The 16,231-nt window shown below is 57.7% G+C and overlaps 2 protein-coding genes across 4 annotated transcripts; one reads left to right on the top strand and one right to left on the bottom strand.

Annotated features, from left to right (window-relative positions):
* The first annotated feature begins 5,277 nt into the window (after positions 1 to 5,277).
* POLR2J (RNA polymerase II subunit J) lies at positions 5,278 to 9,320 on the top strand. The gene is made up of 4 exons (XM_027126082.1): positions 5,278 to 5,443; positions 6,648 to 6,737; positions 8,174 to 8,348; positions 9,128 to 9,320. The coding sequence occupies exons 1-4, from the start codon at positions 5,391 to 5,393 to the stop codon at positions 9,161 to 9,163; spliced, it is 354 nt and encodes a 117-aa protein (XP_026981883.1). The 5' UTR covers positions 5,278 to 5,390; the 3' UTR covers positions 9,164 to 9,320.
* A 325-nt stretch (positions 9,321 to 9,645) lies between these two features.
* On the bottom strand, positions 9,646 to 16,208 carry LRWD1 (leucine rich repeats and WD repeat domain containing 1). 3 transcript variants are annotated; one of them, XM_027126074.1, is made up of 16 exons: positions 16,028 to 16,208; positions 15,283 to 15,517; positions 15,067 to 15,183; positions 14,475 to 14,615; positions 14,125 to 14,229; positions 13,750 to 13,872; positions 13,557 to 13,671; positions 13,251 to 13,360; positions 12,844 to 13,051; positions 12,268 to 12,340; positions 12,033 to 12,173; positions 10,674 to 10,889; positions 10,497 to 10,588; positions 10,157 to 10,312; positions 9,965 to 10,077; positions 9,646 to 9,870 (listed from the first exon to the last, which is right to left on the bottom strand). In XM_027126074.1, exons 1-16 carry the CDS (start codon positions 16,105 to 16,107, stop codon positions 9,724 to 9,726), a joined length of 2,172 nt encoding a protein of 723 aa, XP_026981875.1. In that variant the 5' UTR covers positions 16,108 to 16,208; the 3' UTR covers positions 9,646 to 9,723. The 3 variants fall into 3 exon arrangements, with proteins under 3 accessions (XP_026981875.1, XP_026981876.1, XP_026981877.1); XM_027126075.1 differs by lacking the exon at positions 16,028 to 16,208 and adding an exon at positions 15,856 to 16,020; XM_027126076.1 differs by lacking the exon at positions 10,674 to 10,889 and having other exon boundaries at positions 16,028 to 16,205.
* Positions 16,209 to 16,231: the final 23 nt, after the last annotated feature.

Raw genomic sequence — 16,231 nt, 5'->3', positions numbered from 1 at the left:
AATGAGTGGGGGGAGTATTCCAGCTATTTTAGGAAGGGGCGGGGATTTCCAGGAGTTGGGCCACTGCCCACTTTTTGATCTTCATGGTTGGTCTTGGAACTGTCATGGCGCCTGTGGGTGTGTCATTTAGCTTGCTGATGTGAGCGTATACTGAGGTTGAAGGTCTAGTGGAAAAAGTCGACTTGTCCGCCATCTTGGACCCATTGGGTTCTAATCAGTTTATATCATGTCCTTGGGCTATGTCATTCTTTCAAAGGTTGTGCCCTGCCTCCTTCCCTCCTGTTTCAAAAATATAGAATGGGCCTTCCCTGGTGGCGCAGTGGTTAAGAATCCGCCTGCCAATGCAGGGGACATGGGTTCGAGCCCTGGTCTGGGAAGATTCCACATGCCGCGGAGCAACTAAGCCCGTGCACCACAACTACTCAGCCTGCACTCTGGAGCCCATGTTCCACAACAAGAGAAGCCACCGCAATGAGAAGCCCGCGCACCGCAATGAGTAGTAGCCCCCGCTTGCCGCAACTAGAGAAAGCCTGCGCGCAGCAACGAAGACCGAACACAGCCAAAAGTAATAAATAAATAATAAATTTATTTTAAAAAATGTATAGGGTATGAACATGTATCAGAGATTTATTACACTCCAAGGAGGAAATGAATGTTTGGCAAAGCTAGTTCATAGACTATTTTGAGAGTCTGGGTAACGTTAGAATAAGATTGTGATATTAGATACAAAACTGGTTGATGGAATTATCTTCTCTATGGGATGGAAACCTACAAGTTAATAAGTGACTTCAACGTCTGGGCTCTAATTGAATAATAAATTTCAAAGTCAAACACAGGTGGCTTCCCTGGTGGCACAGTGGTTAAGAATCCGCCTGCCAATGCTAGGGGACATGGGTTCGATCCCTGGTCCGGGAAGATCCCACATGCTGTGGAGCTACTAAGCCCGTGCGCCACAACTACTGAGCCTGTACTCTAGAGCCCATGAGCCACAACTACTGAAGCCCACGCGCCTAGAGCCCGTGCTGCACAACGAGAGGCCACTGCAGTGAGAGGCCCGCACATTGCAATGAAGAGTAGCCTCTGCTCGCCACAACCAAAAAAAGCCCGCGCAGCAACGAAGACCCAACGCAGCCAAAAATACGTAAATAAAAAATTAAAAATTAAAAGAAATAAATTCTTAAAGAAAAAAAAAGTCAAACACAGGTCCATTCCCCAAGCTTAGGGATTGGCAAACTTTTTCGGCAAAGGCCCAGGCATGCAGGTTTTGGTTACCATTACTCTTGTAGCACAAAAGCAGCCACAGGCAATGAGGAAACCAACGGGCATGGCATATTCCAATGCAACTTTAAATACAAAAACAGGTGGCAGGCTTGATTTGGTCCCGGAGCCCTCACATTTTGACGATCTCTGCCCTAGATATTTATTTATTTGTTTGTTTGTTTCTAAAACCCCTGTTTTTTTTTTAATGTATGCTTTTTTAAAATTTTTATTTATTCATTTTATTTATTTTTGGCTGCGTTGGGTCTTCGTTGCTGTGTGCGGACTTTTCTCTAGTTGCCATGAGCCGGGTGGGGGGGCTACTCTTCGTTGTGGTGCTCTGGCTTCTCTTGTTGTGGAGCAGGGGCTCTAAGCACGTGGGTTTCAGTAGTTGCGGCATGCGGGCTTAGTTGCCCCACGGCATGTGGGATCTTCCCGGACCGGGGCTCGAACCCACGTCCCCTGCATTGGCAGGCGGATTCTTAACCACTGCGCCACCAGGGAAGCCCTGCCCTAGATATTTAAATAACCCCTGGTCAGGCCTGTTCAACAGTGCTCCAGTATGGCATTGTTGGGATATGCCACACACTCCCCCTTCCCCTTATTTCCAAGGTTGGAAAATGTTTCTTAGCACCCCATGTTCTAGCCGCCCCTTCCACAGTGGTGCCAGGCAGACCTGTCTCCCTTAGACTAAGGAGAAGATGGGAATGGCCATTGGGACTCCTCTCGGGGCACACCAAAATTGAGCTGCTGAAAACTCTTTGGGGGGCTGACAACTTCTGGAGCTCAGGATCTCATGTTGGTCAGAGAATCAAAGGGCAAGTGTGACCAGAACTCCCTAGAGAGGACAGACTTCCACAGTGGCAGGGAGGGAAGCCCCTTCAGAGTTAAAATCCTCTCCCCATCCTGTCCCGTAGCCCAGTTAAGGCCAGGCCAGCCTCATCACCGCCAGGTCCCTGCAATCCTGGCAATGGTAGTGTTGCAAGAAAAGGTGGGGCACAAGAGGATGGTCAGGTCCCAGGTCTCAGGTGAGTTCCTGGGACGGGTCGCCAAGTATGGGTTCTCGGCTTCTTGCAGGAAAGAATTCAAGAGCGAGCCACAGTAAAGTGAAAGCAGGTTTATTCAGGGAGATACACATTCCATAGACTGAGTGTGGGCCAACTCAGAAGGCAAGAGGCCCCAGGGTATGGGGTTGTCAGTTTTTAGGAGGAGGGGAATTTCATAGACTAATGAGTGGGAGGATTATTCCAACTATTTGGGGAAGGAGCGGAGATTTCCAGGGGTTGTGACCCACTTTTTGGCCTTTTATGATCAGCCTTAGAGCTGGCATGGTGCCTGTGGGTGTGTCATTTAGCATATGCTGACGTATCGCAATGAGCGTATAATGAGGCTCACGTTCTTCGCCATCTTGGGCCTAATCAGTTCTAACTACTTTATGTCCTCAGAGGCTATGTCATTCGTTTAAAGTTTGTGCCCTGCCCCCTTCCTTTCTCAGTAGTGTCAACTGAAAAAAGAAATGCGCAACCTAAAGGTTGAGAGTTATGTTTTATTCGGTGGACATACTGAGGACTTCAAGCCGGGGAGGCAGCATCTTAAGTAACCCCGAGTCGGAAAAAAAATAAAAGTAACCCCGAGAAAACTGCTCTGAGGAGGTGAGGGGGAGCCAGGATATATAGGAGTTTTGCAAAAAAGGGCAGGTAGTCTGAACATCAAGAGATTACTGTTAATTAAAGAAAACCAGATACCTCAAGTTAAGGAATTTAGCTCTTTTCTTTGTATGGGAAGATGTAAGAGTCTGGGCTCACCAAAATCATTCCTTTGATATGTACCTCAGCTATGTGGGGCCAGTATCCCGTGCTTTCACATCCTGCGTTTCATCAAGCTGCCCCTTGGGGTTGGCTGCAGTCTGATGATGGCTGGCTGGCCGATATTCTTTGTTTCCTTCCTGAGTTCCCTCAGGGCTCACCGTTGGGGGCAGGGCTGCAATGGCTGACAGCTGCAGCATCTTTTGTTTACTGACATGGCAGGCAACATTTTATTTCTCAGTAGCGTCCTTGGCCCAAACTTTCCCAGGATGACTCAGACGGGTGAAGGGGCATCATTACTGTCATTGCCTTCTATTCCTCCGCAGTTAAAGAGGCCCCCCACCCACTTGGCCTGGAGAGTCAAGGTTGGTGTGGGCCTCCAGCAAATGACATTTTCTCACCCCAGGTCTCAAAGCTTAAGTAGGAAAGAGTCCTTCCCGGGAAGTGGTGGGGGAAGCTCCAGATTTCCCTGGGGGCTCCTCAGCTGTTCCCCAGCCTTGAAGAAACAGCTGGAAAGCTGTTAGGGCTTCAGTAGCTAATCTGAGACCCCAGCCCCTGTTGCTTCAAACCGCTCAGGTGGGACTTTTATGCTAAGCTGTAGTCTGCAAAATATCAACCAACCAAAACCGACTCATACACTTATCCCTTCAAGTTCCTCTCATACCTGTGTTGACTGAAAACAAAAACAAAAACGCACAACCTAAAAGTTGCGAGTTATGTGGGATTTAAAAAAAATATTTTTTTAATTTTAATTTATTTATTCATTTTTTGGCTGTGTTGGGTCTTCGTTGCTGCAAGCGGGCTCCTCTTTGCTGCGGTGCGCGGGCTTTTCATTGCGGTGGCTTCTCGTGTAGCGGAGCACGGGCTCTAGAGCGCAGGCTCAGTAGTTGTGGCGCACGGGCTTAGCTGCTCCGCGGTATGTGGGAACTTCCCGGACCAGGGTTCGAACCCGTGTTCCCTGCACTGGCAGGTGGATTCTTATCCACTACGCCACAAGGGAAGCGCCTTATGCGTGATTTTTTGGGTTTTTGGCCGTGCCACGTGGCTTGTGGCATTCTAGTCCCCTGACCAGGGATCGAACCTGGGCCCCAGCAATGAACGCGCCGAGTCCTAACCACTGGACCTCCAGGGAATTCCTGCGAGTTGTGGGGGTGGTTTTTTGTTTGTTTTCTGGGTGGTTTTTTTGCCGCACTGAGCGGCAAGCGGAACTTCCCCGACCAGGGATCAAACCTGTGCCCCCTGTGGAAGCTCAGAGTCTTAACAACTGGATCACCAGGGAAGTTCCTGCGAGTTATGTTTTATCGAGGACCTTACTGAGGACAATAGCCTGGGAGACAGCCTCTCAGATTGCTCTGAGGAACTGTTCCAAAGAGGTAAGGGAGGAGCCAGGATATATAGGAGTTTTTTGCTGAAAAACAAACAAAACACTTGTAGTCAAACATCAAAAGATTACCGCTAATCACAAAAGAGAGACATCTCAAGTTAATGATTTCAGCAGTTTTCTTCGGAAGATGAAAGAATCTGGGCATTGAAATGATTCCTAGATATGCATCTTAACTATCTAGGGCCAGTATCCTGTTTTTCTCCATCCTGAATTCCCCTCAGGGCACACCGTCAGGGGCTGATGGCTTGATGGCGGCAACATTCTTTGTTTATTGAAATGGCAGGCAACATTTTTTTGTCCCCACCAGCATACACTTGCCGCCTCCCCGGCCCTCACCCAACTGCTCCCCTAACAAGAACCTCGCTAGGCTACAAGCCCACCTGGTAAACCAGTAACAACCCAGCCAGGAGTCTTGTAGCAGCTTGCCTTGGCAGGTGGATTATCCATACACAACAGTCTAGCCCAGGGGAGGCTTCTTCTGCCCCGGCTGGTCACACCTGCCCACTAACCCAAGGCTCCATTCTCCATTCAAGAGCCTCTTGCCATGTATTCCAAGGGCACATTTCCAAAGAGGGATCAAGGGGCAAAGGGAGCAGAGAGAAGAGCTCAGGGTTCCGGCTTAGCCTAGACAGATGTCTCAAAAGAGCTGCCCCCAGCGTTAGAAGCATGCGTCAAAACATGCCCGCAGGTAAGCCCGGGAGAGGACCTTCCCGACTCACGCATGCGCAGAGCCACCAGCCTCCCTCCCTCCGGCAGGCTTTTCTCGCGCCTGCGCAAGATCCTCCAGACCGATAGAGGGCAACGAGCCGATCCTCACACGGGTTTGGCACTACCGGCATAATCCGGAAGCAGCCGCTAACCCGGAAGTGGTCGAGTTATATAGGTCGAATTCCGGAGGTGGTGGCGGCTGTGTGTGAGGCTTGGGAGGCTGCTGCGACGCTAGGATGAACGCGCCTCCCGCCTTCGAGTCGTTCTTGCTCTTCGAGGGCGAGAAGAAGTAAGTGGAACCGGCCTCGGTGGGAGAGGGTCGCGGACCCTCGACCGTCAGCGCCCGCAGGTCCTGGGGCTTCTCTGCCCGTCCGCTGCCGGGGGGACAAAAGGTTTTGCTCTAGCTCCACAGAGCGCTTCGCACTTGAGTCTGCCAAACTTAAGACAGTCCTAGGTGTTGGTGAGTCTCCCCATTTTGCAGATGAGGAAACCGAGCTTCAGAGAGGTTAAGTAACTTTCCCAGGCGCACAGAAAGTGGCCGGTCTGTATTCGAACCCAGTGTGTCTGGCTCCAAAGTCCTTTTCCTCTGGGATCTGGTAGCCCCCCTCACTCGTCTTCCCGCCCACCACCTTTATCCTTGCTGCAGCCAGAATGATGGCTCTGAGACTCACACCGGATCTTCATTCGCTGGTGTAAACCCTCCAGTGACGCCTCATTGCCTGCAGGTGAAGGGAAATGTAATCCAGTGCTCAGATAGCCTTGACTTGGCTCCTGGATCCCCCACTTGAGAACTCTGTGCCTTTGGGCAAGTGACAGTCTGCCTGAGGCCCACTTTCCTCATCTGGAAAATGGGCTTATTACTGTATTAAATCGCAGAATTTTCTCTAAGGGGAGATTAAATTAGGTAATTTATGTAAAGCGCTTAGTCCAGGGCTCAGCACAAAGAAGACCGTCTTAAACGCTGGCTTTTCCTTCTCTTAGCTGTCTGGTATCCAGGGCTCTGCTCTGCGGTCTAGCCCCTGCCCGGCACTTCACTCTCCCTTGAGAGCGGTGGTTCTTAACCGGGGGCCATTTTGCACCCCCCGAAGACTTCGGCAGTGTCTGCAAACATTTTTGGTTGTCATAAAGGGGATGCTCCTGGCATCTAGTGGTAGAGGTACTGCTAATACCCCACAGTGTACCAGACAGCCCCCATACAGAAAAGAATTTTCTGGCCTAAAATGTCAGTGGTGCCAAGGTTGAGAAGCTCTGCTTTAGGAAGAAGGAGTAGTCCAGAGGTGAGATGAGGGTCCCACAGAGCCAGGTGTGGCTGGGTTTGGGATATAGCCACGGTGCTACTCTGAGTCACAGAGGACGTTATGGGATGAAGAGATGGGAAAGTCTTCCAGGAGGAGGTGGGACCTGAGCCTGCCTTGAAGGGCAGGGTTTAGACTCCGGGGAGGAGGGAAGCCCCGGCCCTCACCACCAACCTGTTGCCTCTGCCTCTCCCTTAGGATCACCATTAACAAGGACACCAAGGTACCCAATGCCTGTTTGTTCACCATCAACAAGGAAGACCATACGCTAGGAAACATCATTAAATCGTAAGTTCCAAGTCAGAGGCTTTTGGGGGTTATGTTGCTCTTTGAGAGGCCGAGCTTAAGTTCCAGGAGATGTTCTCAAGTCTCTCTGAGCTCCAGGAAGTCCTTCTGGGTGCTGGCTCTAGGAATTCACACATCCCAGTACCTTTTCTTCAAAATGACAGTGACCGGTATCTGTTCACGTAGCCACTTTCCTGTGTTGGCTCAGTTATCTGACTAAAGGAGGAGAATGTGCAGCGAGCCACAGGAAAGAAGGCCCGCTTGGGGCTCTGTGCTCACGAGCACGGAGACGCATTCAGCGTTGGCCACCCACCCCGCCCCCATTTGTGACAGTGACCTCAGTGACACCTGGCGTCCTAAGATGTGTGTGCCAGAGATTGTAACTTAGTAGAATAAGGGAAGGAAGTGGGAGAGTGCCTGTGTGGTCATCCGGTGCCCCGGTGGGTTCCTGGTAATTGGATGGTGGGTGTTTGCACCGGTGAAGTCCTGGCCTGGTAGGTGGCCAGCAGTAGGATTGGCCAGAGACTTGTCATTTCGCTGCTGAAAAGTGCCATCAGTGAAGCCATGCCTTTCCCAGGTTTGCATGTTTGAGACCGTGGGCAGGAGCTTGTCCGGTCTTCTGGTATAAGTAGCGGACGGAGTTGCCCATCTTCTTTGTGGATGCCTCCTGCCCAGCGCCAAGCCAGTGGTGCACCCAGGCTTTCCTGGGGCCCTGCTGCCCCCCACCGCCCCCACTGTGTGAGCCCAGTGTTCCCACCCGTGCCCGCCCCCCCCCCCCCCCCCCCCCCAGTGCTCACATTTCAGGGAGCTGATCTGGAGAAAACCCCCACGCGCCCAGGGCACAACTCACGATTCAGGCTTCGCTTCCCCATAGCCTCGCGGACCAGGACCCCATGCGTGTGGACGGCAGCTGCCAGCCTGCATTGCCCAGAGGATTTCCGTTTCCACTTTATCAAGTGCTCAGAGCCTGGGGCCTTCTCCCCCTGCTGCCTTTATTTGCTGTGCCAGACGCTCTTTTGGGGCTGGGAATGGGGCTTTTTCTTCCTGAACACTAGCTGGATTTTTACTGCCTAGGGAGGTTTCTTTGGGGCCCTTGAGGGTCCCTGACGTCTCCTGAGGGACGAGGTTGCTGGAAACTGTGTTTACTAGGTAGGGTCGTTGATCCTCGTGGATGTAGGTGTGTGTATGGGAGGAGTCCCCACATGCTGTATCTTCTTCACATGTCTGTCTTACTTGGACATTTTTGCAGGGGCTGTGGGGTGGTGACAACGACATCACACAACACAAACAACTAAAGATTGAGAGCAGCTGCATTTGCTTATAGGCCCCAACCCAACGGGAAGACCCTTGGTTAGAAGGCCTGGAAGGTCACAAGGGCCGGAGCCCCAAGGGCCCTAGGCTCACCACCCACCCCCACCCCACCCATCCCTGTGTCTCAGGCAGCTGCTGAAGGACCCACAGGTGCTGTTTGCTGGCTACAAAGTCCCCCACCCCTTGGAACACAAGATCATCATCCGCGTGCAGACCACACCGGACTACAGCCCCCAGGAGGCCTTCACCAATGCCATCACAGACCTCATCAGCGAGCTCTCCCTGCTGGAAGAGCGATTCCGGGTGAGGAGCTGGGTGTGCCGGAGGGGCTGGGGTCAGTCTGGACGCCAGCCTGTATGGCCACAGCTGCAGCGTGCTCATGCCCACACCTAGGACGATCCCCGGGTTGTTTCCTCTGATTTATTCAGTGGGGGAAATGGGGGCTGGGCGGAGGTGATGACAGAACAGGGGTGTACACCACAGCACCCGGGAAGTGTGGACTGAGGGGTCATGGAGGTGAGGCCTGGGGCCTGCTGTCTGCACCCAGGGTGGGACCTCACCCAGTGCCAGGGTCTCCTTTTGTGTTCTCATGGTCCCCATGGAAGCAAGGGGCCTGCTGCCTGGGGCTGTCCCTCCAAGCCTCTTCCCTGTGGTGCCGCTGCCCTGTGGTTTATCTGTCTGGGGGCAGCTCATCTTATCGTGGGGTACCACCATCAAGAAGGCCAGATGGGTGTGGTCACATCTCACGCAGGGGGCTTCAAAGTCCAGACACGATTTAGAGCGGGAAAGATCCACGGCTTGTCATATTTTCAGTCTGTCAGTCACAGGCTCACCAGGAAGCACCTCTGCTCCCCCGCCTCCCTGCCACCCCAGGCAGCAGGACCTGTGCTGCAGGGAAGTCATGGTGGGGTGGGTAGGGCTGGCTAGAGGGTCCCTGGGGTGCTGGCTACCCGGTGCCTGGAACCGTTTGGGGCCCCTGGCCAAGATCCTGGCAGCCCTTGGTCAGGGAGGCTGAGGCTGCGTTCCCAACATCCTCACCCGGCCACTCCAGCTCAGGGCGCCGCCTCCTTCCCCCCCCTCAGGTGGCCATCAAAGACAAGCAAGAAGGAATCGAGTAGCGGGCTGCACCCGGCTCTTCTCCAGGCACCAGGTGGACAAAAGCACTTCCTCCAGCCGTGGGCCTCCTTGTAGAAAGTCCCTCGCCCCTGACACCGATGTGTCCTGTACACAGAGTCTGTCTTACCTTCCTAATAAAGTGTGGCAGGAAAAGACCCAGCTGCGGGCTGGAGCGGAGGTGGCTTCACAGCCTTGGGCCAGTCCAGTGGAGGTAGGGGACCTGTTCCGGAGCCACCCGGGGGCCTCATTTCAGGACTAGCCCAGGGAGCCAGATTTCTGTCTGAGAGGGTGGCAGGAACAAACTCCTTCTGGACAAAACCCGGGAACCTGGGGCTGCCCGGCGGCGTCTCAAGCAGAAGGAACTGAAAGCTCGTGTGCTTCCAGGCGGCCCTGCCCTGGGAGCCTCAGCTGCCGGGCCTGCCTGCCTCACTCAGCGGGGGACACCTGATGGGGCCCACAAACAGCTCCCCCAGGCTTCTCTTACACAGTAGACTTTAATATAAAATAGTCACCGATAAGATCCCCCTCACGACCCTAAAAGCTGAGTAGTTGCGTCCCACAGTCAAGGCTGGTTTCTCCTCCAGATGGCGACAATGTTGGAGTCCGTCAGTGCTGTGAGGTAGGTAAAGGTGGGGTCGGCCACCACCGTGTTCACCATGGTCCTGCTCACTGTCTGGCCCAGGGCCCGGGGCTGGGGCCACTTAAGGATCTGGATGGGAGAGAGAGGGCGCTGGGCTCCTGCCTCCTGACACGGGCCCCCGGGCAGCCCCAGCCCTGGCGGGGACCGCAGTGCGCATGCCTACCTGCGTGGGGGCCTGCGGGGTGGCCGGCGGCGGGGGCCTCTGCGCCACGAGGGGCCTGACGTCATAGATCCACACGTTGCCCTCCTCGTCCCCGCAGAGCACCATCCCCTCACCTGCCAGCACAGAGACGGGAATCAGGTGGGGCGGAGCTCCCAGAGGTGCAGGGTTAGAGGTGGCCGGCAGGCGACTCACCAGGACAGGTGCTGAGTGAGAAGTAGGCGAGCTCGGTGGGCGACCACTGCAGCCTGGCCAGGACCACGACGGCCACTGTGGACTGGCTGCCCCGGCCCTGCCACGTCTGGCTCCAGCTCCACAGGCAGATGGTGCCCAGGCTACTCCCTTTGGAGGCTGTCGGGGAGAGTGAAGAACTGTGCCCGGGGGCCCCTCTCCGGGCAACTCGTGTCCCACAGTGGGGACCCCTCCGAAGCCCTCGGACCTAAACCCCAGCCCAGGGAGAAGTGACCCCAGAAGGCCTGACCAGGGCCCATCTGGGTCCCAGGAAGCCAGACTGTCCCGAGCTAAGCTCGCTCACCCACGACGTCCTCGTTCACGAATGCCAGCCCGTCCACTCTCCGTCCAGTTGCCTCAGAGCCCTCGGAGAAGACGAACTCCACCTCACACACCCTGTGGGGCAGCGGAAGTGCTGGTCAGCCAGGAAGGCTGCACACAAAGGGCCGCTCGCTCATTCAGACACCTGCTGGGCACTTACTCTGGGCCCTCCCTGGCTTCCAGGCCCTGGAAGGGGGGAGCCAGCACCTGAGTGTGCCGAGTCACAGGCGGTGGCAACTTAGGGGGCGCAGGGACATGGCCAGGAAGGGCTCTGGAGTGAGGCAGCGCTTCCGAGGCTGAGTGAGGTGAGCAGTTCACTGGCCGAGTGGGTGCTTCTAGGCCCAGAGACTTGGTGGTGCAGGGGGTTGCTCTGACGCTGAGGACAGTGGGGAGTGGCTGTGGGCACACTGCTTGGAGAGGCCACCCAGCAGCTGCCCGGAGTCCTGGAGCCAGAAAGGCAGCCAAATGCCAACCACGAGCAGCAGACACATCTGAGACGTGGGGGAGACGCCACAGGACTTGGGGACCAGGCAGGGAGGGAGAAGGCAGGCCCAGGGCTTGACTCCCAGGTGTGGCAGGGGGACACCACCAACACCTGGCTGGACAACTGCCACGGTCTGTGCTGAGGTGTCATTACAGTTCCCTCCTGCCACCTGCCCTAAAATTCTTCCCACGCTATTCCCCACGCTCAGGATAAAATTCAAGATCTCACCAGGGCCCACAGGGCCAGTATATCCTCTGGCCCAGGCAACCTTGCCACATCACCTTGTGCCAATCCCTCCAGTTCTCCAAGCTGTGGCCAGCTCTCCCTGGTCAGCCAGCTGTCCCTGCCACTGGCCCTTTGCACTTCCCCCGCGTGAGCACCCTTCCTGCCTCTGCCCACCTGACTCCCTTGGGACTCATGGAGAGCATGAGCCTGAGGACCTGTCCATCCGCCACTGGTCACCTCGGAGTCCCCTCGGCCTCCCTGCTCCTCTCGGAGCACCTTATTCTCCTTTCTCTGTAGCTGACATCAATCACACTCTGGGGGGTTTTAATGCCTGTCTCCCCCACCAGGCTCTGGGCCCCACAAGGCCAGGGGACCCCTGCCGAGCACTGTCTCAGGCCTTCCAGGTGATACAGAAGAGCCACACGCCTCCACCGGGCCCTTCTGGCCCTTCTCCTGGCCCAGACACCGTCCCGTTGTCCTCCACTAGCCCTGGGATGTGAGTTACTGTCCCCACTTTGTGGATGACAAAATCATGTTGGGCAGAGGAAGGTCACACTGCTGGTGAGTGGCAGGACCTGGGCAGAGATGAGGTGATCAAGCCTAGAGAGGAAATGGACCTTTCCTCAAGAGATGGGCAGGAGGTGGGGACAGGACAGCTCTGAGGAGGCCCGTGAAAACAGCCTCTGGCTGCCCAGGGCAGGGGGCGTGGTGCGGGCATCACTGCAGCAGGCGTGCCTGGGGTCAGACACCTGGACTGGGGGCTGCCCGGCTCCGAGGACTGGCTTTCAGGGCACCCCTGCCCGTTCTCACCTCCTCTTCTGAGGCTGGTCCAGCCGCACGTCCCAGCAACGGCAGCCGCCCTCACAGCCAGCCAGCAGGTAGGCATCTGGGCAGGAGGCGACGGGGCAGAGGCGCAGGGCGATGGAGGTGGTGTCGAGTGTGAGCAGCTGGCTGCCGGCAGGTGAGAGGGAGGGCGTGAGGCCACAAACTCAGGTGTGTGCCCACCCCCACGCCCATCCCCCAAAGTCCTGCCGCAAAGCATCACCTGGCCTGGAATTCGTAATCGTGGTTGGGCACCCCGATGTCCCAGAGGATGATCCGCTTGTCATAGGAGGCCGCTGAGGAGGGGATGGGAAGGAGAGAGGTGGCCCTGAGGAGGCCCTGCTCCCTCCTGCAGGCTGCATCCCAGGCTGAGACCACGGCCCCAAGGCAGGGAGGGAGGGCCACGGCTGGGAGAAAGACTCCAGGGCCTACCATCCTTATCTTACTCTAACCTATGTGCCCCACGCCACGCAGCCACTTCCCGAAGTCTCTGCTCAGATATCACCCTCATCACACCCAGAGGGCCAGGGGATCCACCCAGGTCCCCAGGTCACAGACGTGGCCCAGGTTGTCAGAAACCTCCAAAGCCACAGAGCAGGTTGGGGGAAGAGACAGAATCTGAAGCCTGGTCAGTTGTCCATGAAGCCCTGATGTTCCTACCGGTCTGCGCTGACCTCGGCAGCCAGCATGAGGCCCGCCAGCCACAGGAGCTCCCTGCCATCCCAGGAAGGAGTCCTGAGGCGTCAGGCTGCAGGACGGGTGCTAAGGGAGCCCCGGAGGTTCGGGGAGGGGGTCTTACTGAAGAGGTGGGTCTCGTGTGTGGGGCTGAAACAGAGAGTCGCAATGGCCTTCTTGTGGGCCCGGATGAGCCCGCAGCAGAAGCCGGCCCGCACGTGCAGCAGCCGGACCAGGCCCCGCAGGCCTGCAGCTGCCAGCACGCTCCAGCGCTTCTTGTGGCCTGCCTGTGTGACCACCGTCAGGGCCGTCCAGGCCACTGAGAAGAACTCCTGGGGAGGGAAGGGGAGGGCTCACCGAGGGGCAGAGCTACACGCGTGCAGGATCAGGCCCGGAACAGGAGCCCAGCATCAAAGAAAAAGGTCACCTGGTGAGTAGGTGGCCGAGTCTGGCCCCCTGACCCCAGCGCTCCTACCCCCAGGAGCCAAGGCTCTGCCTGCCACCCTGCAGGAGCAGGGCCCCGGCACTCACCTCACTAGGCGCCTTGTACTTGTGCAGTACGATGCCCGTCTGGCAGTCGATCACACACACGGCCTCCCCGCCACACGTGGCCACGGTCTGGGACGTGGCCCCTGCCTGCCCTGTTTGAGAGGTCAGCCTGGTGACCCACTGCAGCCCCTCCTCCTGACCCTGAGGACACTCTGAGCTCTCTGTCCCTCCCGATTCCCCCGTTCACCCAGGTGGCCCCTGCACGTGGTGTTCCCAGGCCCCGTGCCCAGAAAGCTTGCCCTGCTTGTTCCCTGTGGCCCTCGCCCCGCCTGCCCCCCGAGGACGTGCCCTCGTCCCAGGCTGGCTCGAAGGCGCAGGCCCAGAGCTGGGTCTCCAGGTCACGAGGGCTGTTGTTCTTGCTGTGGCACTGCAGGAAGTGCAGGGGCTCCAGCTGCAGGGCAGTCTGTGGGAGCAGAGGGGCGTCATGGCTGCCCCCGGGCCTTGCTCCCACCACACGCCCCCTGCCACCTTGCTAGCTCACCTGGCTGCTAGCAGAGCCCACAGGGCTGCCCTCCACCTGGGCCAACGGGGAGCTGCACACCCGCTTGTTGGGAGAGAGGTTGACTGGGCCATCACCTGGCCGCTTTGAGGCCACTGGCCCGGCCTGTGGAGGAGGGGGTGGGGGCAACCCGAGGGCCTGGTGACCATGTGTCCATCTGCCCAGGGCTTCCTTCCTCCCCATCAGAGGCTGGACTGCACCCTCCCATGGGTACGGGAGGCCAGGGGTACCAGGGTCAGAGGGAACCAGCTCGAGCATAGGAGGCCATCTCCTGGGCATACTGCCAGGACGCCTTCCTAATGCCTCCCGAGGCAGGAAGGGCCAGGGCAGGCCCTGGGAGCCCGGGAGCCCACTCACCCTAGGCTCCTGGATAGCGGTGGCTTTTGGGGGCCTCTCTGAGATGTTTGCCTCATGCACCTGAGTCCCAGCAGAGGCCACCAGCTCCTCAGAGATCATCCGCACCTGGGTGGGGCCAGGCCATCAGGAAGCTGAGCACATCCCGGGGGCCTCCAGCCCCTCCCCAGACGCCCAGTCAGAGGGTGCTTCCCGAGCTGGGGAAGAGTCCTTCCAGCCCATAGGGCTTCCTTCCCTGACCTGCCCACTCCCCACATCCCCTCATGGCCAGAGACCTCCAGGGCGGCTCAGGCTGTGGCAGCCAGGGAGGAGCTGGGAGAAGCGACTCCCAGCACAGCGGGGTGAGGACATACCCTCCACTGGGTGAAGTCGCTGAGGGACTCGGGCCCATAGCGGACGTCTCTGACGGCCGACCTCACAAAGTCTGCCTGGGCGTTCTCAGCCTCCTCCTCTGGGCTCAGTGCGGCCATGAACTTCTCCCAGTGAGCTGTGACCTGGCACGAGAGGGACCAGATTCAGGCTCAGCCCACCCCGGCTCTCCTGGACCTTCTGTGGCACCTTTGCCTCTAATCTCAGGGCCAGAGCTGTCTCAACCTCACCGCCTCTGGGATGCCTCCCCGAATCACAGCTTTCTCAGCTGCAGGTTGCACAAACCCAAGCAACACAGAGGGAGAGACAGCCCCTGAAGGGAGGAGCTGGCCCAGGGTAAAGTCACCGTGAAAGCATCCCAGCCTCCCCTGCCAGGGCAGGACCTCCAAGGACAAGAGGCCAAGCGCCACAGCCAAGCTCAAAGCAACAGGTCGGGCTAGGGGCTCAGGGCCACTTGGGGTTGGGACAGAGAGCCCCTGTAACCCCCCTTGGTGTCCTCCAAATGTCCAGTTCTGTCACTCACTCCTCAAGGCCCCGACTGCTCCCAACCACCAGAGACACCGCCCCGCCCCTTACCCTGCTGGTCAGCTCCCGGTTCAGGTTCTCCACCTGAGAGCAAGTGGAGGAGGCGTCCTTGCCGTTGACCTTACGGAGCTTGGGCAGGAGGAAGGAAACTTTCAGGTTGTCACTGACCTGGGGGATGAGGGAGGAGAGTGGCTCGGGGTCACCCCAGCCTGTGGCTGAGCCCGAGCCCCCAGGGTGCTGGCCCGGGATGCGGGGCCGCCCACTTACTGTCAGAAAGGGGTTGCCCTCCAGGCTGAGCTCCTCGAGCTGTGGGAACTGGCACAGGACAGTGACATCGCCCAACTGGTTGTTGGCGCAGCGGAGGATGCGCAGGTGGGACAGGCCCAGGTTGGCGGGCAGCGTCTCCAGTTGGTTGTTGGAGAGGTCCAGCTCTTGCAGCTGCTTCAGGCGGCTCAGCAGCTTGGGGTCCAAGTGCTCTGAGAGCAGATTCATCCCTGACAGGCTGGGGAGAGGGGCAGACAGGGCGGGCTCAGGGGGCAGGCAGGCCTCCCACCCCGCACGCACGGCAGCCCAGGTTGCCTCCGACGGCTTTGGCACCTGACATTTCTCCTGCGTGCATAGCCGATCCGGCACATTCCCCCACTTACTTTAACCCTGTCCCTACTTTATAACTTGGGGCAGCTGGCCCCCTGCAGGATGCTTTTCCTGATCCTCTAGGGGGGCTTTCTGTGCTCCCCAGTCCTCTGTAATTCTCTCAACAGGTTGCTCCATATTCTTTCTGCAAGACTGTCTCCCTAGCAGCCCGGACCCTCTTCTGAGGTAATGCCGCTCCGGGCCTACCCGACCCATCTCATAACGAGAGAACGGCGTTTGTCCCGAATGATTAAAGACTCTGTCGAACCGACAGGGTGATAACGGGGCCGGGCAGGGAGAGAGGAACGGTCCCAGGCTTTCTTCCCGACCGTCCGCCGACCCAGGCCCTGGTGGAGGGCGGTGTGGCCCCGGCCCTTACTCCAGGCTCCGGATCTTCCCCAGCCGGTCGCACTTGGGTCGCCCCCGCTGGATCAGCAGCCGCGCCGACAGGGGGCCCATGGCGAGGAGGCGCGGCCCACGGGGACCTGATCGACAGCACGCGAATCCGGTGCTGGCGCCGGCGGTTGTCCGATTCCAGGAGGTGGCGCCGCGCGAATCCGTCGGCGGCGGCGACCGGAAGGAA

This window comes from Aethalodelphis obliquidens, unplaced genomic scaffold (genome assembly GCF_003676395.1).
Source record: "Aethalodelphis obliquidens isolate GAN/ISIS:26980383/991018 unplaced genomic scaffold, ASM367639v1 scaffold30, whole genome shotgun sequence".
In the NCBI taxonomy this organism is placed as follows: Eukaryota; Metazoa; Chordata; class Mammalia; order Artiodactyla; family Delphinidae; genus Aethalodelphis; species Aethalodelphis obliquidens.
This window is presented reverse-complemented; position numbering and strand designations above follow the sequence as displayed.